Raw genomic sequence first — 21,778 nt, forward strand, 5'->3', positions numbered from 1 at the left:
TCAATTGACCCACCGGCAAGCGAATCTTCTCAGTCTACTTAAATGATATGAAGAAGATATTTCAGTCTAACACCACGACGGTGACCAACATCAAGCTCCCTTGACCAGGGTAGCAGCAATATGGTTGCTTCTTGTTTCATTTGATTGACAAGAATTAGCTACTTGAATTTTAGCACCTTTCTTGTGACAAGCAGGCTGAATTACTGCATATGTAAACAATCAGAGAGTAATTTAGGAATCAGCAAACGACCATGGATATCTTAGGCAGAAAATAATTCAATGAATAGCACTTTAATTTTCATTGAATAGTGTCAATTGTTATATTAACAACATTGGTTAGCGGTGGCTTTCAATGATCTACATAATTTACACCAAGAACCCTCTACACACTAATCAGGATATGATTTCTTTCTGCCACATAAATAATTCTGTACTTCTATTTAGAATGAAGAACCAGCCTTTTTGCTATAAGCCTGATGCCAGCATGCAGCTGATAATCGTATGTATCTACACAGAAATAGGCATCTAGAGTAGCTCCTGGAACAAATAAGGAATCAAGTTCAACGTCATCATAGTTGCTGAACACAAGCTTCTGCATGTTCCCAGAAGGCTCTTTCTGGTATATCTCTGTTGAGTAGATAGCAGCATCGCCATTTGCCACTACAGGTATGCTGCAAAGAGACAACAATAGATAATTCAGCAACTTCTATTACTGTCAAAATCATAACATAAGAAGTAGAGATTCTAATCACATGAAGTCCCAGATAGCTGATAAAGAATTGAGAAACATAACACTCTTTAGCAGAAATGCAATAGATGCAGTAAGAATATAATGGAATTGAGGTGCCTGAAACCTTGTGCAGCACATGATTTCATCAGCTTATCATGTGGTCATTATAGGAAGAGAGAAAAGGGAAAAGACCAGGTTTACCGGGTTTCTAATTAGGATATTCTTGGAAACTTGTTTATTCTAGAATGTGAGTACTTGGATGACATGGTGAAAACATACCAGATAATTGATTTCGTTGTAGTTTATGTCGATAATCCTGATAATAGCAAAAGGCCCTAAACAAGTTACCTAGACCTGTAAGAGCAGGTACCCACCAGCCTTCTAACCTCACCACTTTATTTTAAGGCGAGAAAAGGTAAAAGAAAAAGTAACAGGAAAGAAAAGGTGAAAGGGAAAAAAAAAACAAGTTACCTAGAAGTGCAAGATCAGGCACCCAACAGTCTTCTAATCTCACCACTTTATTATAGGGAAACAAAAAGTGAAGGAAAAAGCAACAGGAACTTACTGCAATCTGATGCTAGAAGAATTTGAGTAGCCACTTTTCACTATCACAGGCCTCCACTCAGATTTACTACCAGCAATCTGAGATGAAACTTGGGCAAGTTTGTCACAGACACCCAAAACCTCGGATAGACTTTCAGGGGCATCAACCACTATACTCAGTTTTGGCCGGCCAGCATGGTCCATAAATTTTTTATTTGGCCCGAACCAAACTCTGAGTCCCATACAACAAAGCTGCAGGGGGCAATCTCTGTGAAATACAAGCATTTTGGGACCCCATTTGCTAAAAGGAACTATGGGTGCACTAATATATTGTGTTGAGACTTCCTCAGGCTCTTGAAACCCAGCAAAACCACTGCAACCTTCAGAGGTGGGAATAGTGGTGCAGACCATCTCAGGTGAGTTGGCTTCAGACTTTCCAAGGACGGCAGCATCTGGTTGTACAGGATCTATTCTCATTGGTTCAATGTCAGAAATCAAGTTAGAACAATCCTTTTCTGGTGCAGGAATAATTGATCCAGCCCGATCATTGACCTCCGGTATGGTCTTGCAGAACAGATTGGATGGAGAGTTCAACATTGGTGTTGATCCTTCACAAGGAGCAGTAGTATCACATGGGTTTCTTGCTGCGGTGTTTTCATTTACCAAAGTATTGATAGAGAATACATCTGGGAGACTTGCTTCCTGCAGGACAGGAACCTCAGAATTCAGCATCATATACCAATAAGAAAAATCTCAGTCATGCAGTTGCATGCAACACGTTGCTGCAACAGAATTCAATTTCATCAAGAAGATAGGAGTTATCAAGCAAAATAGAAGATAAGAAAGACTGTTTTTAATCTTCCCAGAGAAAAACTAGGGGTCATGCCCAGGTGCAAACATACATTTTGTGTGTTTTCAAATCATTGATAAAAAGGACATTACCCAGTTATGGTCCCGGCGATCCAGGGTCCTGGGAGGGGTGAACTGGGGGCAGTCCTAACATTGGGTATTCCCTTTTTTCGGCACAAAGTGGCTGCCCCGGTACTTGAACCTGCACTATCGTGCTTGTCAGCCCAAGCCTTTTACTATTGCACCATGCAGTGACCCCTATTTTCAACTCCTTGATTTGCATCATTAATCAAAGTCTAATATCTTAGCAACACATGGACCAAGTTCAAGCGGTCTGAATAATCTCCAATCAGGGAACTGAACAAATAATTTATCTTGTTATTGGGAACAATTCCTTGGTGACCACTAATGCACAAGCAAAAAGTTTTAGATAATTTTATATATAGTTTTAAATCATTTTTATGATGTCGAATTTTTTTAGGTAATAGGATGATGTAAATATTTACATGGTAGAACATCAAGTTGAACAGCTGGCCACAAATTTTTACCAATAATTACTTCGGTTTTGCTTAAGAATATTAAAGCCATCCAATAAGTACTTCGGTTTTGCTTAAGAATATTAAAGCCATCCCTGGATGGATGGATGGATGGAAGGAGGGAGAGAAGATAGAGAGAGATTTGCTTAGATGATCCATCCAATGGACATGGAGGGTAATTTGTTACTTTGTTTTATAATAGCCATCGTGATGCAAATGATGATGGCATTACCTAAAAGCAGTTTTGACATTGAAATCATGACAATTCATTTTTTTAATATTTTCTTTAATCTTCATAATATAATTCAACAAGTTGCAATTTGAGATGTAAGTTACCCTATCTTTGTGCAATTTGTATATATTTAAAGGCTGCAAACTAGTGAGAGAATCTTCATAGATTAAAACTCTTGAAAACAAGGCTTTTGAATTCAAGTTAGCTAGGACATAGTAATTATCAGGAGAGTCAAGCTAGATTTTCATTTGGAGTTCTCTAAGAATTCAGCATGTGCATAGCATGTACATTTACAATAATATATTCTTAATAAAAAATAGGGTAAACGAGAGAGCCTTATGACCCGGAGATTAAAAATGGAGAGGAATATTTTTAGTTCTTATACCATTCCCAACTTCGTCTAGAAGAGGGAAAAAATCAGACAAATCAAAGGATTCAAATAGACTAGCTCCCATAAATGGAGAACCATGCAACGACACATAGTAGACACTATATCATTGCTGAACATTCTTAGAGAAATATATTATTGTATCATTGCCATTTTATATTTAAAAAGAAAAAAAGAATCTCATATGATCCCTACGATTCAAAAGTCAGATGGCATAGCTCCCATAAATGGAAATCAACGCAATTAACCTCTTGCAAACTTTAAATCACTCCTTGAGGAAAGGCTGACAATTTAAAAGGTTTTATGCTTACCAAGAACAACACTGTAGCACAGTACTTGAGAACTTCCAGATTCATTCGAACATCATCCAAGCTTCTGGCACAGGAAGATCAAATAAAAAGCTATTATTTTAGATTATAGTAAAGCAAATTGTCTAAAACTTAGTCAGAAGGACATATAGGAACTCATAATCACATGGATCAATTCAACTCGCACAAATAACACACATACATGCATTAGACATAGATGCATGAGAGCTATGACACATTAACATTTATATACATCATATACATACAAAGGGCATTTGGTACGGGATGATCCACCTAAAATCAAGGATGATGTAGGTGGAGGTGATGAGATCATCGTGTTTAGTTACACTATAATGATCCTACGTAGTAGTGATCTCAAATCATCCTTACATCTCAAATCATCATTCAATTTAGTGATGTGATATCCATCATTGAGGTCGAAAATCTAAGATCATCTTCAAGTAGTGATTTTGGTCTGAAATTTAAGGACAAAAATATCCTTTAATCTAGCAAAAATAATAATATATCAATATACCATTAATATATTATATTAATATTATATATTATATTTATGATATATATTACATTATAATATATTATTAATCATATTATTGTCATATTATGATTCAATGATAATTTTAAATTAGAGTAGAAATATATTATTTTACTTTATATTTATATAATAAAATTATTTAATATATTACTTCTATTTGCCTTATTTTTCAAATCAAAATAAATACTCATATTAATAAATAATATATTATAAGTATAAATAATATTAATTTTATAAAAATAATAAATATATTTTTATAGAATATATTACTGATTAATATATTAATAAATATATTTAATATTTTATTATAATATATTTTATATAATTAATAAATATATTTTTATGGAATATATCATGAGTAGTTTTGGTATTATATGGCCAATGATCTTGGATTCCCATGGAATACTAAATAGATTATTCATAGATACTTGAAAATCTTTAATCACTGGACCATGATATAACAAATGCAATAATTTTTTTATCATTGAGGATCATATCATCACGAGATTCGGATCATCGATGATCTTAGATCACCATCATGATCCCATTTGGGTTACCAAATACCCCAATATATTCATACATATAGCATACATACATACATATATATGATTGATAGATAGATAGATAGCATGATACACACTCACGCACTTACATACACATATGTAGCTAATATGTGGGTGTCTACCAACATCCCAAATAAGGTTAGTTCTGATCCGACAATTAGATGCTCGATATTGATGATCTAAGCTATTGGATATGATTTACTATCTCTAATCGGCACACTATCAAAAATGTGTGATTTGGAGATCCCTAGTCTTGCAATGAATTTTTTAACAGTAAGTAGTTTAGAGATAATAGATCATATCCAATGCTCAGATCATTAGTGCAAGGCTCCCAAACATCTAGTCAATACTGATCTTATTTGGACAATTGAATAAGCATCTATATATTAGCTTTACTTACTCTATCTCTTCATGTATATATATGTGTGCATATATACATGTATATATCTATGAATATATATGTGTCTATATATACACTACAATATCTGCATATACCATATACCATACACATGTATGTGTATGTATATAATATATATGTGTATGCGTTATACATGCACCAACTAGTCACACAAATTTCACTACAAGCCCTTTTCTTGCCAAGATGCCTTGATCAAGAATTTGGCACCATTTCTCAAAGCAGTGATACCAGGTTGATGGCAGCTCATAAAATGTAAACAAACTTAAACAAGTTATATCAGTAAATTCGACCCTGTATAAATGCAAAACAATGCAGCCAAGGTTGTGGAAAAGAACAAAACACTTTATCTTGTAAATTTTGTTTTACTGCCTTGACAAAAACAAACTTATTATGGATAATTTGACAATTAGAGATACAGAAAAAAAATATCAAATAATATAGAAGTCAAAAACAAGCTAGCAAGTCAACAGTGGGAAGTCCAAGAGGAAAATTTTCTAAGAGTGACTGCAATCAGGAAAAGAATTTGTAACAAGTTATGTTATTAATAGACTACAATAGATTTAATAGAAAGATAATTGAGTTCTGACAACTTTAAAAGGAAGGTTGTATGATACATTTCTTGTATTTGCCCACAGCTACTCGTGACTATATAGCTGCTCCTTCATATGCATCCATGCAATTCCAATGGATCCTTAAGTATCTCCTTGTTTCTTAATGCCTATGAAGTCTCCTTAAAAACTCAAGCAAATCCTTTATTTAAGTTATTGAGTAGATTTTTTCCTCCTTTATTCCTAACATAGTAAGAAATAAGCTTTTACAAACACAACCTATAGTATGGTTATGCTTCTTTGCATACTCAAAGACTGCTGCAATTGATCTTATCTTTGGCCATCATCCTCACCAATAGTGGGACATATTATGCTCCCAACGTTGGCATGCCAAATACCGGGGGGGAGGGGAGGGGGAGAAGGGGACAATAAAATGAATACAGAAATTAAAGCACTTTCCAAAAGACTTGCATGTGGAATGTCACTGATCGGGGGATTGAGAAAAATAAATCATTTCTATCCATAATCCATCATATCCTAAGAAACTTACAACTTTAGAGGAGGTGGAAAGGTTAATTTTACTTCTTTGAAAAAAATATATATATATCTAGAGGAACTAGCATTCACAACCATAAGTATGAGAAAGTTAAGCAAACCCATCCAATGGGGCAAGATTGCCTACTTTTAGCTTAGAATATGGGAGAGTACATGTATTTTTTAAAAAAATAAAATAAAATAATGGTGCCTGATATTCTAAAATTTTGAAATTTTCAACTAAAAGATATTGGAGGAGTAATTGATGAAACAAACAAAATAAAAAGATTGATGATATAACAGAACAAGAGTACAATTTCATGCAAAAGACTGAGAAAACAATAGCAATCAATATGCACAACCATTTGGCAAAGAAGAAGAAAACTACAGGTATCTGCTTTGAGAGGAACGCTGAGACTGTTTCTCGAACCATTGCATCCAGACATAATACAACCAGGGTATGATAATGCAGTCAGCCTGTAAACAGCAATTGATTCCTAGATCTTTTTTATGAAGTGCCAATCCTTATTATATCACCTCAGGAACTGCAGAAACTAGTCTGACAGTTTGCTGAGATCATTTTATTTTGAGACCAGCATGGATCGAAACACATCAATGAAGCAAGTCACGAGACTATAGATTACTTGCTGGTTAGAAATACAGAAATTTTTGGTCAAGTACCATTTTACCAATGGCCATTTTGCTGCATGATTATGTCACTAAGTATTTAGCTAGAGCATGCAGAGAAATCCAGTTTACTGATTGGCTAGAGAATGCATTTGCATCATCCGTCCACCTACAGCATGAAACTTCTTTTACCTGTTTAATATCTTTTCTGGATAGATTCATTTAAACTGGACCTTAAAAGTTTCATGATTCAAGAAATGGCCTACACGAGTCAATCGAACACAGGTAACATTTGGTTACAAAAGTTATCTCCCAGACTGTAATAGAAAACTGAAATGTACAAAATTGAAATCATACAAATTTATGGCATAAATCGAGAGAGAGAGAGAGAGAGAGCACCTATGCTTTTGTTGACCAAGACCAAAATACGATGCCAAACTCGCCATCTGCAGAAAAAATGTATGTTTGTCAATTAGTCACTCTTTTCTCTTAATTCTGATGTCATTTCTTCATATGGAACCACGCGTTTATGGGTTCGAAAATAGCTCATTCCCTTACCTTCATGTTGCCGGCCCTCCTCCCAAACCTCTGGGTCAGCAACCGCAGGGTGTCAATGATCCCCTTAGGCTCCGGCGGATCCCGCCCAATCTCCGCAAACGCCTCCCTTATCCGCGGGCAATCGAACCTCACAATATTATGCCCCGCCCACACCCGTCCTGCCCAAAACGCCCATCAGATGTTCGACAAAGGTACCACTAACAAAAGCCCAACGATTTCGACCAAGAAAGGGAAGATGGGAGATACCGTGGAGGATGGAGAAGACCTCGTCGGCGACCTCCAGGAAGGAGGGAGCGGAGGCCACGGTTTCCGCGGTGATTCCGTTGCAGCGGATGGAGACGGCGGAGATGGCGGAGAGGTCGGTGGGACGTATAAGGGTGGAATAGCTCCCCACCTCCACCAGCCGCCGCGAGCACACGATAGCCCCGAATTCCAGCAGCGAATGCCCTTCCCCGCTCCCCCGCCCCGGCACCGTCGTCTCCACGTCGAAGAACGCGATCTCCTCTCCTCCTCCTCCCTCCATCTCTATCTGCCCCGCGTCAGGATACGCTATTCGGATCCGCCTCCACAGACGATGGATATATGTGGATATGATGTCCCTTCTCGTGTTGGTTTGCTTGTCCCCGGAGAAATTCGCTAGCGCCGCAGCTTTCTTTTTGGATGAAGCTGTGTACGGCAGAGTTTGCGTGCGGGTGAGATGCGAATGGCGTGCGGGAGCGGCGATAGCGTTTGATCTGAAGATGAACGGTGGATGGAGCGTCCGCATAACTGTTTTCTATGCATTGGTGGGTTGAGATGCGAATGGCGGCCGCTGCCAGGCTTTTAGGCGTGAATTGCCGAGTTCTTTTCCCAAATAATACGAAAAAAAAACTTTTTTACCAAAATATATCAAAACGAAACTTATTTACCAAACTAATGCAAAAGGGAAAAACGCCATTTTGAATGGCATTTTTTGCCCTTCCACGTCAGCCCCTATTTCCACGCTGGCATCGCCCGAAGGAAAAAAAAAAAACATCAAAAAACGCCATATCAAATGGCGTCTTTAAAAACGCCATTTTGAATGGCGTTTTTAAAAACGCCATTCAAAATGGCGTTTTTCAATTTTCCCACCGGAAAAAATCGTGGGAAAATAAAAAATTTTGTTTTTTAAACTTTGGAATTAGTAAATAAATTAAAAAATTAATTTGGATTGAAATTTAAAATATAAAGATTTTAATTTGTAATTAATTTAAAAAATCATAAGAAAAAAAAATTATTATAGAAAATAAAAAAAAGAGAAAGAAATATGAAAGAAATAAAAATTTGAAATTTAATTGAAAAACATCATTCGAAATATTTATCTTAAAAAATTTTTTAAAAAAAATTTGAAGTAATCAAAGAAAAAGAATTTTAATTAAAAATTAAAAAGAAATTAAATTTTAAAGATTAATTGAAATAAAAATATTATTTCAAATTACTTTCCGAAATTAGAAATAAATTTTTTTAAAAAATTTAAAAAAATTTGTAAAAATAGGGTTAAAAAATTTTATAAAAACATAAAGAATTGAAAAAAATAGAAATTATAATTGTAATTGAAGAACAAAGTTTATATTTTTAATTTTAAGAAATAAGAATTATAATTATAAATAAAATTAAAAATTATATTTTAAATAACTAAATTAATTTAAATATAAAACGCCATTTTGAATGGAAAATTAGAAAATTTTATTTTTTAAAATTTGAAATTAGTAAATAAATTAAAATTTTAATTTTGATTGAAATTTAAAATATAAAGATTTGAATTTGTAATTCATTAGAAAAATTAATTTAGATTTTTTATTTCAAATTTTTTTTAAAAGATGTCCAAAAAAATCTTAAGAAATAAAAAAAAATTATCATAGAAAATAAAAAAAAGGAGAGAAAGAAATATGAAAAAAATAAAAATATTATTTCAAATTACTTTCGGAAATTAAAATTAATTTATTTTAAAAAGATTCAAAAAATTTTTAAAAAGAGGGTTAAAAATTTTTATAAAAACATAAAGAATTGAAAAAAATAGAAATTATAATTGAAATTGAAGAACAAAGTTTATAATTTTTAATTTTAAGAAATAAGAATTATAATTGTAAATAAAATTAAAAATTTTATTTTAAATAACTAAATAAATTTAAATATAAATTTTTAAAGTATTTTTTAAATAAAAGAAAAAAAATACTAATAGAATATAAAAAAGATAAAAATGGAAAAAAATTAAAATTAAAATTTAAAAATATAGAAATTATAAAGTAGATTAGAAAAAATATATCATAAAATAATAAAATTAAATTGAATTAATTACAATTTTTTTGTTAGGGTATTTTATAAATGTGACTTAAAAAAAGTAAATTTGAAATAAATTTTGATAAAAAAATACATTAAAAAGTTAAAAAATTATGAAAAGTTAAAAAAGTTGAAAAGTGAAAATTTTTAAAAAGTCAACAAAAATAACAATTATAAATTTATAACCAAAAAAAAAAATTAATGTTTAATTGAAATAAAAATATTTTTTAAATATATTTTATAAGAATAAAATTAATTTAATTAAAATAATTTTCAAATAAAATTTAAAAATGACCTAAAAAAATTTCATAAAAAGATAAAGAATTGAAAAAAATAAAAATTTTTAAATAATCAAAGAACAAGCATTATAATTCAAAATTTAAAAGAAATAAAATTTTAAATATTAATTGGAATAAATATATTATTTCAAATTACTTTCGGAAATTTAAAAGTAAATTTATTAAAAAGATTCAAATTTTTTTTAAAAATAGGGTTAAAAAATTTTATAAAAATATAAAGAATTGAAAAAAAATAGAAATTATAATTGTAATTGAAGAACAAAGTTTATAATTTTTAATTTTAATAAATAAGAATTATAATTGTAAATGAAATTAAAAATTATATTTTAAATAACAAAATTAATTTAAATATAAATTTTTAAAAATTATTTTAAATAAAAGAAAAAGAAATACTAGTAGAATATAAAAAGATAAAAATAAAAAAAAATTAAAATTAAAATTTAAAAATATAGAAATTATAAATTAGATTAGAAAAAATATATCATAAAAGAATAAAATAAAATTAAATTAATTACAATTTCTTTGTTCGGATATTTTATCAATGTGACTTAAAAAAATAAGAAATAAAAATTAAAATTGTAATTGAAATTAAAAATAATATTTTAATTAATAAATTAAATTAAACATTATTATTTAAAAAAATAATTTAAATGAAGGAAAAAAAATTGGTGGAAAAATTAAATTTTAATTTGAATTAAAATTTGATAAAAAAAAATACAGTGTAAAGTTAAAAATTGAGAAAAAATATGGAATAAGATATTTATAAAAAAATATTTTTTTAATTAAAAGAAATAAAAAAAAATAGGGGGAAAACGCCATAGAGAATGGCGTTTTCCCCTCCCAGATCCCTTTTCCCCTCTCCTTCTTCCTTCTCCCTTCTCCTTCTCCTCTTCTCCCTTCTCCCTTCTCCCTTCTCCCTTCTTGATCTTCTCCGGCGTCTCTCCGACGGCACGGCGGCACGGCGGCGAGGTCTCGGCGGCGGTGAGTTCTTCCCGCCTCTCTCTCCATCTTCCTCTTTCTCTCTCCCTCTTCCCCTCTCTCTCTTTCTCTCATCCTGGTGGCGGGGCACGCGTCCCGGCGGCGGGCCGTGCGTCCCGGCGGCGGGCCGCGCGTCCCGGCGGCGGGCCGCGCGTCCCGGCCCCCTCTCCTCTCTCTCTTCCTCTCTCTCTCTCTCTCTCTCCCTTCTCCGTGGCCGCCGGCCACAGACTGGCGGCGGCGGGCCGCGCGCCCCGGCTGTGGGTCCCGCATCCCGGCGGTGGCCCCGGCCCCCTCCTCTCTCTCTTCCTCTCTTCCTCTCTCTCTCTCCCTTCTCCTTGGCCGCCGGCCACAGACGGCCGGCGGCGGGCCGCGCGTCCCGGCGGCGGGTCCCGCGTCCCGGGGGCGGGTCCCGCGTCCCGGCGGTGGCCCCCGGCCCCCTCCTCTCTCTCTTCCTCTCTCTCTCTCTTCCTCTCTCTCTCTCCCTTCTCCTTGGCCGCCGGCCACAGACGGCCGGCGGCGGGCCGCGCGTCCCGGCGGCGGGTCCCGCGTCCTGGCGGCGGGTCCCGCGTCCCGGCGGTGGCCCCCGGCCCCCTTCTCTCTCTCTCTCTCTTCCTCTCTCTCTCCCTTCTCCTTGGCCGCCGCCCACAGTCGGCCGGCGGCGGGCCGCGCGTCCCGGCGGCGGGCCGCGCGTCCCGGCGGCGGGCCGCGCGTCTCGGCGGTGGCCCCCGGCCCCCTCCTCTCTCTCTCTTCCTCTCTCCCTCTCTTCTCCTTGGCCGCCGGCCGTCTGGGCCGCGCGTCCCGGCGGTGGCCCCCGGCTCCCTCCTCTCTCTCTTCCTCTCTCTCTCTCTCTTCCTCTCTCTCTCCCTTCTCCGTGGCCGCCGGCCACAGACCGCCGGCGGCGGGCCGACCGCCCCGGCGGCGGGTCCCGCGTCCCGGCGGTGGTCCCCGGCCCCCTCCTCTCTCTTCCTCTCTCTCTCTTCCTCTCTCTCTCTCCCTTCTTCTTGGCCGCCGGCCACAGACTCCCGGCGGCGGGCCCCGCGTCCCGGCGGCGGGTCCCGCGTCCCGCGTCCCGGCGGTGGCCCCCGGCCCCCTCCTTTCTCTCTCTCTCTTCCTCTCTCTCTCCCTTCTCCTTGGCCGCCGGCCACAGACGGCCGGCGGCGGGCCCCGCATCCCGGCGGCGGGCCCCGCGTCCCGGGGGCGGGCCCCGCGTCCCGGCGGTGGCCTCCGGCCCCCTCCTCTCTCTCTCTTCCTCTCTCTCTCTCCCTTCTCCTTGGCCGCCGGCCACAGACGGCCGGCGGCGGGCCGCTCGTCCCGGCGGCGGGTCCCGCATCCTGGCGACCGGTCCCGCGTCCCGGCGGTGGCCCCCGGCCCCCTTCTCTCTCTCTTCCTCTCTCTCTCCCTTCTCCTTGGCCGCCGCCCACAGTCGGCCGGCGGTGGACCGAGGCCCCCTCCTCTCTCTCTTCCTCTCTCTCTCCCTTCTCCTTGGCCGCCGGCCACAGACGGTCGGCGGCGGGCCATTCTTCCCGGCGGCGAGCCACGCATCCCGATGGTGGGCCCGGCCCCAGCCCCGGTGGCCAGGGCGGGCCCCGCGGCCCGACGGCGGTCCTCAGCCCCTCGCCTCTCCCGGCGGTGGGCCCCGCGTCTCGGCGGTGGGCCCAGACGGTTGGTGGGGCCGCATGCCTTGACGGTGGGCCCCGCGTGGCGATGGCTTCGATGCGATGGGTTGCAATGACGGTGGGGCCCACGGGTTCCGACGCTCGTTTTTTTTTATCTCATTAATTTATTTTTATTTTCAACATACTTCAAGCAGCGGAAGAAATTGAAAGCTTCGACAATTGCGTTGCTGTCATTGTTTTATGAATTACTGTGGGATTGTATTTGAATTTTCGTGTTTAATATGTTGGGATGAACTGAATTTTGTGTTTAAGTTGTATTGTGTGATAATATTATATTTAAAAAAAATTAAAATATATTATCTATTTTTTTTAATACATCTGTGATAATATTGCTTGAGACAGCGTATTATGGCTTACGATCCACGATATCCCGGTCCCCGAGACAGCAGCATTCTTACATTGCAGGAGCACCATCGATCACAGACTATTTTAGATGGCGGCGTAAGCATTACAATCTTATTTACTTTTTAAATTTTTATTTTAAAAATCATGTACGATATCTAATTAGTATATTTTCTTGCAGGAGTCCAGACATCTTCGTCTACGACGATCCGATGCAGATTTCTGGAGGACAGAGGATATCCCAGATAGAGTGTTAGATTATTTACGATATCTGGGATTTTATGGAGTATATCGGATCGGTCGTATACAGATGGATGTTGGTCTTATTACTGCTATGCTTGAGAGATGGCGTCCAGAGACACACACATTTCATCTTCCATTTGGTGAGGCGACCATCAGTTTACAGGATGTCAGCATCCTTACTGGACTACCAGTTGATGGAGATCCAGTTACCGGAGTTGATCCCACACTTACCATTCCGGAGTGGCAGGCTTTGTGCTTGCGGTTGTTAGGGTTTGAGCCCGACGCACATTTTTTTGATCATTCACGACTCAGGATTGAGTGTTTAGATGATCGTTATCGTCATTTTCATATTGCGGATGATGCACCAGAGGAGATGGTGCAGCAGTATGTTAGGGGTCAGGTGCTGCGATTGTTAGGTGGTGTCTTGTTACCTGATACTTCATCGAATAAGATGAAGTTGATGTTTTTGCCATTATTAGAGGATTTAGATTTCGCTCGTCGACTCAGTTGGGGCAGTGCAGTACTAGCTTGTCTATACCGAGCTATGTGTCGGGGTTCCTATGCTGATCAGAGCGAGATTGGCGGTTATCTTGTATTATTACAGGTACGTGAATTAAAATTTTTAATTTTTAATATTTAATTATATTTTACATTCGATATATCATTTATTTAATTTTTAAATTTTGCAGATTTGGGTATGGGAGCGTATGCCGACTATCAGTCCATTACGACGACAGTTGCTTGAGATGCCATCAGAGCAGCAGGATCCTGATGTTCCATTCAGACTAGACGGACCATTAGGATACAGGTATCGAAATATTTTTTTTTATTTAAATTTTATTATTTTAAATTTATTTAATATTAGTACACTGTGAAACAGATGGAACGTTGCATTCAACGTTCATCACGTATCGACAAGAGTGGCACGGGTTTATAGATGCCAGTTGGATACATTAGTTGATACATCTAGACGGGTAAATTTTGAATTTTTTACAAATATCAATTTACAGTATTCATAATCTATTATAATTTTATATTAATTTTTTTTATTTTAATTATATTATATCAGTTTTTGTGGAAGCCATATACAGATGGGATATTGGCTATACTGCCGCAGATGTGTACAGTTGGACACGACATATGGACTGCTAGGGTGCCACTTATTTGTTTTGATGTGGTAGAGTGGCATCTTCCCGATCGTGTCCTGCGGCAGTTTGGTCAGACTCAGGACATTCCAGAGCAGTTTGATACCAGCCAGGGACTTCATCGTATTGATCGACGAGGGAGAGCTCGTATCGACTGGCGTATCAGACATGCACAGTACATCGATATTTGGGATGCACGTCGAGATCACATTGTTCATGGTGATCCTATTTTGAGAGGCCGTTCATATACTGATGACTACATGGCTTGGTTTTTTAGCATTACGGTGCGAGTCATTGGACAGTCTCAGTATGCAGTTTCTGGATACGAGGGCGAGAGTTCTACTGTACGTCTTTTGGTAAGATTACGAAAATTACTTCATGTTATTTGTGTTATATTTTTGTTTTATATTGTACACTATACTGATTGTTTTATACTAACAGTTCTATTTTTATTTTATAGACTGATTCTGTGTCGGATCTTGTGTTGGACACTCGTCGTGCTTTATCTACGACTGATGAGGACGAGCGGATTCAGATACTGCGGGAGATGGAGAGAACAGGTTCCGGAGCATTGGAGGCGATTGGTGTTGATCCACATACCTGTGCGCCTTGGTATGGAGCAGTTCGGGCACCAGATATGAGTTATACGCCGTCACCATATGCTTCACATATGCCATCACCGCATATTCCGCATATGTCATCATTCGATGCTGCACAGATGCCACCGCCTTTTCATCCACAGATGGCAGCGTCTTCTTCGTCCTACATCCCCCAGATGCCATCACCGGGTACCAGTTGGCCACATGAGTATGATACTTTTTTTTCAGGTCCATCCGTGTATCCAGATGAGAGAGTTGAACGGGTCTCTCAGTCCGTAGATGATCCGACAGCATCAGTTATTCCTGAGCAGCATGATCAGCAGATCTCCTCTACTGATATAGGAGAGGAGCCATCACAGCAGGAGCAGCCGGCGAGGACCTTCCTGAGAAGGTCCAAGCGACCACGGGCGCCGCGACGTCCTTGTGGGACTTAGTCTTTGTTGTATTTGTATTTAGTATTTTTACATTTTTGTTGTACTATTTTTTTTGATATATTTAACATTTTGATTCTATTGAATAATATTAAATATTGATTTTATTTTATATTATTTAATTTTAAATTATTGGATATTATGATTTGTGCATATGGATACACATACTCGAACGTGTCTCAGAACATTAGGAGAGAAAATGTTATGTCGGCGGGCCGTACTTCTCGGGGCCGAGCCCCGCATCCCGATGGCCACGGCGGGCCCCCGCGTCCCGACGGCGGTCCTCAGCCCCCGTCTCTCCCGGCGGTGGGCTCCGTCTCGATTGGTTGTGGGTCCAGAGCAGTTTGATACCAGTCAGGGACTTCATCGTATTGATCGACGAGGGAGAGTTCGTATCGACTGGCGTATCAGACATGCACAGTACATCGATATTTGGGATGCACGTCGAGATCACATTGTTCATGGTGATTCTATTTTGAGAGGCCGTTCATATACTGATGACTACATGACTTGATTTTTTAGCATTACGGTGCGAGTCATTGGACAGTCTCAGTATGCAGTTTCTGGATACGAGGGCGAGAGTTCTACTATACGTCTTTTGGTAAGATTATGAAAATTACTTCATGTTATTTGTGTTATATTTTTGTTTTATATTGTACACTATACTGATTGTTTTATACTAACTGTTCTATTTTTATTTTATAGACTTATTCTATGTCGGATCTCGTGTTGGACGCTCGTCGTGCTTTATCTACGACTGATGAGGACGAGCGGATTCAGATACTGCGGGAGATGGAGAGAACAGGTTTCAGAACATTGGTGGTGATTGGTGTTGATCCACATACCTGTGCGCTTTGGTATGGAGCAGTTCGGGCGCCAGATATGAGTTATACGCCGTCACCATATGCTTCACATATGCCATCACCGCATATGTCATCATTTGATGCTGCACAGATGCCACCGCCTTTTCATCTACAGATGGCAGCGTCTTCTTCTTCGTACATCCCCCAGATGCCATCCCCATATATCAAATGTTGCTCTTTGAATTGAATTTTAGAAAAAATAAGTCTATTTTTAAGTAAAGAAAAGGAATACGTAATAGAATGCTAAAAAGATAAAAATAAAAGAAAACTGAAATTATAATTTCAAATGATAAAATTTTTAAAATAAATTTTAAACAAAATATCATAAAAAAATATTAAAATAATAATAAAATAGAAATTATAATTATAAATTTTAAAAAAAATTAATTTTAATTTAAATTAGAAAATATCATTTAAATTATTATTTTTATTATTTAATTAAATTTATTTATTAAAAAATTACAAATAGATAAGTAAAGATATTAAAAAAAATAAAAAATAAAAAAAAAGAGAAAACGCCATTCTCTCCCCTCCCCAAACCCCTTTTTCCCCTCCTTCTCCCTTCTCCTTCTCCCTTCTCGAACTTCTCCTTCTTCCTTTACAAATTTAAGTAAAGAAAAAGAATACATAATATATCATAAAAATGAAAGAAAACTAATATTATATTTTTAAATTATAAAAATTACAAATTAAATTAAAAAATATATCATAAAAAAGTAAATAAAAGATAAAAAATGGTAATAAAATAGAAATTATAATTTAAAATAAAAAATTATCTTTAATTTTAATTAAAAATTATCATTCAAATTACTATCCTCATTAAAAAATTTAATAAATTAAAACAAATAATTAAACGGAGAGCTGCCTCCTCTTCTCCCTTCTCCGGCGTCTCTCCGACAGCACGACGGTGAGCTGCCTCCTCTCTCCCTCTTCCTCTTTTTAAAAAATTTAAAAAATAAAAATTACCAGAAAGAAAGTCAAGGGATCGACTCAGAGAGTGTCGCAATCAAAAATTTTGCGTGCCGTTAAACTCTTTTAGCCATGAGTCGATTCATGGGGTCGACTAAAAAATATAAATCTACTTTTCTTACAATTTTTTATATTATGTATTTGTAATCTTTTAATAAATAAATTAAATTAAATAATGAAAATAATAATTTAAATGATAATTTTTAATTTAAATTAAAATTAAATTTCTTTAAAATTTATAATTATAATTCTTATTTTATTGTTATTTTTTTATTTTCCTATGATACTTTTTTTATTTATTTTAAAATAGTTATCATTTGAAATTTTAATTTTATTTTTCTTCCATTTTTTTCTTTTTAGCATTCTATTACGTATTCTTTTTCTTTAATTAAAAAATTATTATTTTTTCTAAAGTTCAATTTACAAAATTTTTTTTCCACATTTTTCCTTATTTTTTAACTTTACACTGGATTTATTTTTTGATCAAAATTTAATTCAAATTAAATTTTCCTCCCTTTTTTTTCTTTATTTAAAATATTTTTTAAATAATAATATTTAAATTAATTTAGTTATTTAAAATATTATTTTTAATTTCAATTACAAAATTCTTATTTCTTAAAATTAAAAATTATAAACTTTGTTCTTCAATTACAATTACAATTTCTATTTTTTTCAATTCTTTATCTTTTTATAAAATTTTTTTAGGTCATTTTTATATTTTTTTTAAAAATTTTTGTTCTTATTTCTTAAAATTAAAAATTATAAAATTTTTATTCAATTACAATTATAATTTCTATTTTTTTTCAATTCTTTATATTTTTATAAAAAAATTTTAGCCTATTTTTAAAATTTTTTTGAATCTTTTTTTTATTTATTATTTTTTATTTGAGAAAGTAATTTGAAATAATATTTTAATTTCAATTTATCTTTAAAATTTTATTCTTTTTTATTTCTACATTATAATTCTTTTTTTTTTTAAAACAAAATTTTACAATTTTTAATTTTCTTAAAAATTTTGAAGACAAGTATTTCGAATGATGTTTTTCAATTTAATTTCAAATTTTTATTTCTTTCATATTTTTTCTCTTTTTTTTTTTCTATGATAATTTTTTTTTAATTTCTTAAAATTTTTTTGGACATCTTTAAAAAAAAATTTGAAATAAATATTCTAAATTAATTTTTTTAATGAATTACAAATTCAAATCTTTATATTTTAAAATTCAATCAAAATTAAAATTTTTAATTTATTTACTAATTTCAAATTTTAAAAAACAAAATTTTCCATTTTCCCACGATTTTTTTTTTATTTTTGGGTGGGAAAATTGGTAAACGCCTTAATGAATGGCGTTGTTACAAACGCCATTCAAAATGGCGTTTTTAAAAGCGCCATTTGGAATGGCGTTTTTAAAAGCGCCATTCCAAATGGCGTTTCTTCCTTTTTTTTTTTTTTTTTTTTTGGGATGATGCCATCGTGGAAATGGGGGTTGACGTGGCAGGCGAAAAAACGCCATTCAAAATGGCGTTTTTACCTCTTACATCATTTTGGTAAATAAGTTTGGTTTGAATATATTTTGGTAAAAAAGTTTTTTTTTTGTATTATTCGGGAAAAGAGCTCTGAATTGCCGGGTTAATTCGAGGATTGCGGGTGGGACAAGATTGGAATAATCCTGGAATCCACCGATTCGTTATGTCAGTTGGCACGTGCGAGGAAGGCGCGAGGTAGGAGGAAAGGATCGCTTGTCGGGGTATGCCTCCGGGTATCGTATGAGCAACAAACAGAATGCAACTGAAATATATGTTTAAGCGCTATGGTTTATTGACACGCCTGACCAAAGAAGAGTTTGATTCATATCCGGCACCTTGATGTGAATGCTCCTTCTAGAGATATGTTTGGGATGGAGACTTGTCGTATTCCTCCGGTGAGACAGGAAACCAGGACATGCCTTGTGCGTTGGATATAGCTTTGTGGTTCTTGAACGGGAATTCCTCGATGGCAACTTCAGGATGATGCTGATCCTCTTATTTCTTAATTGACCATAAATTTTAAGATAAAAGATAAATAATACTTTATATTTTATCTAAATTTACAAATATCCTCTATCTTGAATTGCTCTAATGTCAAATCTTTCATTTTTCTATTTATTACAATGTCCCTCACGAACCTGCTAATTTGGGAGAAGCTCTCCGTCAATGTCATGTGACATATTATTTGGAGTCAGATAACTAATGTGGCTTTATTGTGTTATTGTAAAAATAGAATATAATGTGAACTTAAAATAGTTTAATGGTTCAAATATGCAAGCCCCAATCTTACCTTTATTCATTTCTCCAACTCCTCTCTCTATGATGGCCATATAACTCTGTCGGTGGTCCCTTGACCACCGCATCACTATCCCTATCCCCTTGGCTACCGTTGCCCCCATCCTCCTCTTCTCTGGTCTCTTTATCTTCTTTTCTCTCTCCTCCTAATGACCGATAGTGAAATTTTGATGATTGTCATATTGTTCCTTCTTCAACTATTTCAAATGGTATTTCTCTTAGAACCACATTTGAAAGGGTAGAGCCCAACTCCTTCAACTTGAAAATAGTCTAACTATTTTTTTTATAGAGATTAAGAGGCTATTATAGTATCTAAATTTTCAGCTACAAAGAAAAAAGATAGAAATTAGCAAGCAAAACAATAGACGAGGAGGTCAGTGTGTTAATATGAAAAGAAGCTTTTCTTTTCTTGCTAAAAATCCTAAATTTAGAAAGCTCTGAAAATGCAAAATATTTAATTAAGTTAATGAAAATATATTAACATCGTGAAGGAAAGCATAGTTTTGTTCACAACCAAACAGAAAAAAATGAGAGTAAAGCTATAGAAAGATGGGATGTTATAAAGTGGAGGATATAAAAGGAGTGACAAGAATATGATATGAAGCTCTTTCTTTCCTATATTTTTTGAAGTTCTAGTTTTGAGTGAGGAAATGCTGTTAGAGGTTGGTTTGATTTATGTACTATTTTAATCTCTTCCTTATAGGATCCCAAACATGAGTGCCCTATTTTTTTTTTTTTTTGAACTTTACTTAAATATCTCTCATCTATGAAACCATCTCATCATGTATATATTCTCCTTAATAAATCCATCAAAAAAAGAGAATGTGTTATGAAAGGAGCAGGAGATGAACGGGGAAGAGGCTCCTATTATTTTCTCGCCCATTCTCTATTTAAGAAGAAAGTAATAGGTAATAGGAAAGGTTGAGTGCTTTAGAGGGGGGCTTCGAGGGCGTGGGAGGGTGAAGAATTTGTTGAGCATCGAAAAAATTTTAAATAGAAATTAAGAGAGCCAAAATCAAGTATAAAAAATAGGGAGCTAAAATAAAGTTAAGAATCCACCTCGTCGCCTCCATCCCCACAGTGCCGCCGCCTCCATCCTCCTCTCCTCCTTCTATCATCATCTTATTTTTCCTCTCTCTCTCTTTCCTTCGCTGGTGGTGTTTGGGAGGTCATTAGTGGGGTTTGTATGGCCATCATAGGAAGGATGGTTGAGGAAAAAGATGAAATTAAGGTTGGGGCTTGAATATTTTAGTCGCTAGACTATTTTAAGTTCACATCAGATTCAGTTTCATTTTAAAATAATGCAATAAAGTAATATTGGCCATTTAACTTTAAATAATATGCCATGTGGGATCGACAGGAGCTTACCTCTAATTTGGAAGGTCGGTAGATGATATTGCAATAAATTAAAAAATATAAAATTAATATTACAGTAATTTGAGATGTAGGGGATATTTACAAATTAAGATAAAATATAGGGTGTTAATTTTTTTTACCCTTTTATGCTAATTCACTATCTTGTCTCAATTTGCATCCCTTGGCTGGAGTTTGGCAATAATTTTACAAAATTATTATTAGTTTGCTAGCCGAACTTAATATCCACTTGATTTTTTTCATAAAACATAACGTTTCTTTGTATTTGAGTTATGCTTTGCAGCTAACTACATATTTACCAAACAAAACTTAGATGATGTCAAAGACAGCATTTTCGTGATCTTTGGGAAAAGAGTAAAAGTTGCTTGCAATAAAAAAAAAATTCAATCAAATAAAAATTTCTTTATTTATTTATCCTCAAAAAAAATATTTCAACTTACGGCAAATTGCATATTTTGTTAAGTATTTATTTTCAAAGATTTTTTTTATTAATTTTGTAAATAAAGTCATCAATTTTATATTATCATGAACTAAATACTTAATATTAAGAAAAAGGCATCATTGAGTTTCTATGGATATTCACGTGATTCATGGCCATATTCTTATCCTACACACGCCATATCATGCTTTGACTCCACCATAGTCTGGATGGGGATCAAAATGTTGCAATAAATTCTTACAGCACAATTATGAAGAACTCAGTCTCTGTCTTGACTTCCTTGATTTTTGGTTGCTCCATCTTGTCAACCTACGTGGCCTTCTATTCTTCGTTCTTTATCTTTAGCCGCCATATTATCTAGAATATAGGCCTCACAACTTACACTTGAGTCAGAAAATCCTCAAAATAAGAGAAGG

General features: G+C 35.8%; 2 protein-coding genes and 1 long non-coding RNA gene across 4 annotated transcripts; 2 read left to right on the forward strand and 1 right to left on the reverse strand.

Annotated features, from left to right (window-relative positions):
- Positions 1 to 272: 272 nt before the first annotated feature.
- LOC140856522 (protein NEN1-like) lies at positions 273 to 20,757 on the reverse strand. 2 transcript variants are annotated; one of them, XM_073254024.1, is made up of 7 exons: positions 20,609 to 20,757; positions 7,634 to 8,053; positions 7,388 to 7,545; positions 7,229 to 7,275; positions 3,590 to 3,653; positions 1,296 to 1,975; positions 273 to 671 (listed from the first exon to the last, which is right to left on the reverse strand). In XM_073254024.1, the coding sequence occupies exons 1-7, from the start codon at positions 20,643 to 20,645 to the stop codon at positions 437 to 439; spliced, it is 1,641 nt and encodes a 546-aa protein (XP_073110125.1). In that variant the 5' UTR covers positions 20,646 to 20,757; the 3' UTR covers positions 273 to 436. The 2 variants fall into 2 exon arrangements, with proteins under 2 accessions (XP_073110125.1, XP_073110124.1); XM_073254023.1 differs by lacking the exon at positions 20,609 to 20,757 and having other exon boundaries at positions 7,634 to 8,220.
- Positions 10,931 to 13,301, forward strand: LOC140856523 (uncharacterized). Its single transcript, XR_012139776.1, has 3 exons — positions 10,931 to 10,965; positions 12,981 to 13,079; positions 13,162 to 13,301. It is a non-coding gene; the product is annotated as an uncharacterized lncRNA (long non-coding RNA).
- Positions 13,315 to 15,510, forward strand: LOC140856014 (serine/threonine-protein phosphatase 7 long form homolog). The gene is made up of 5 exons (XM_073253196.1): positions 13,315 to 13,827; positions 13,913 to 14,031; positions 14,104 to 14,197; positions 14,293 to 14,724; positions 14,829 to 15,510. Exons 1-5 carry the CDS (start codon positions 13,315 to 13,317, stop codon positions 15,399 to 15,401), a joined length of 1,731 nt encoding a protein of 576 aa, XP_073109297.1. The 3' UTR covers positions 15,402 to 15,510.
- Positions 20,758 to 21,778: the final 1,021 nt, after the last annotated feature.

This window comes from Elaeis guineensis, chromosome 3 (assembly GCF_000442705.2).
Source record: "Elaeis guineensis isolate ETL-2024a chromosome 3, EG11, whole genome shotgun sequence".
Classification (NCBI taxonomy): Eukaryota; Viridiplantae; Streptophyta; class Magnoliopsida; order Arecales; family Arecaceae; genus Elaeis; species Elaeis guineensis.

Bases quoted from the DNA above. Each gene is read 5' to 3' on its own strand.
- LOC140856522 (XM_073254023.1), bottom strand. From the start codon at position 8,153: ATGCGGACGCTCCATCCACCGTTCATCTTCAGATCAAACGCTATCGCC. The intron at 1,976-3,589 runs GTAAGCATAAAA...CCTGTCCTGCAG, and splicing joins GTGCTACAGTGTTGTTCTTG to GAAGCAAGTCTCCCAGATGT. The intron at 672-1,295 runs GTAAGTTCCTGT...GTCTCTTTGCAG, and splicing joins TCTTCTAGCATCAGATTGCA to CATACCTGTAGTGGCAAATG.
- LOC140856014 (XM_073253196.1), top strand. From the start codon at position 13,315: ATGCTTGAGAGATGGCGTCCAGAGACACACACATTTCATCTTCCATTT. The intron at 14,032-14,103 runs GTATCGAAATAT...ACTGTGAAACAG, and splicing joins GACGGACCATTAGGATACAG to ATGGAACGTTGCATTCAACG. The intron at 14,725-14,828 runs GTAAGATTACGA...TTTATTTTATAG, and splicing joins GTTCTACTGTACGTCTTTTG to ACTGATTCTGTGTCGGATCT.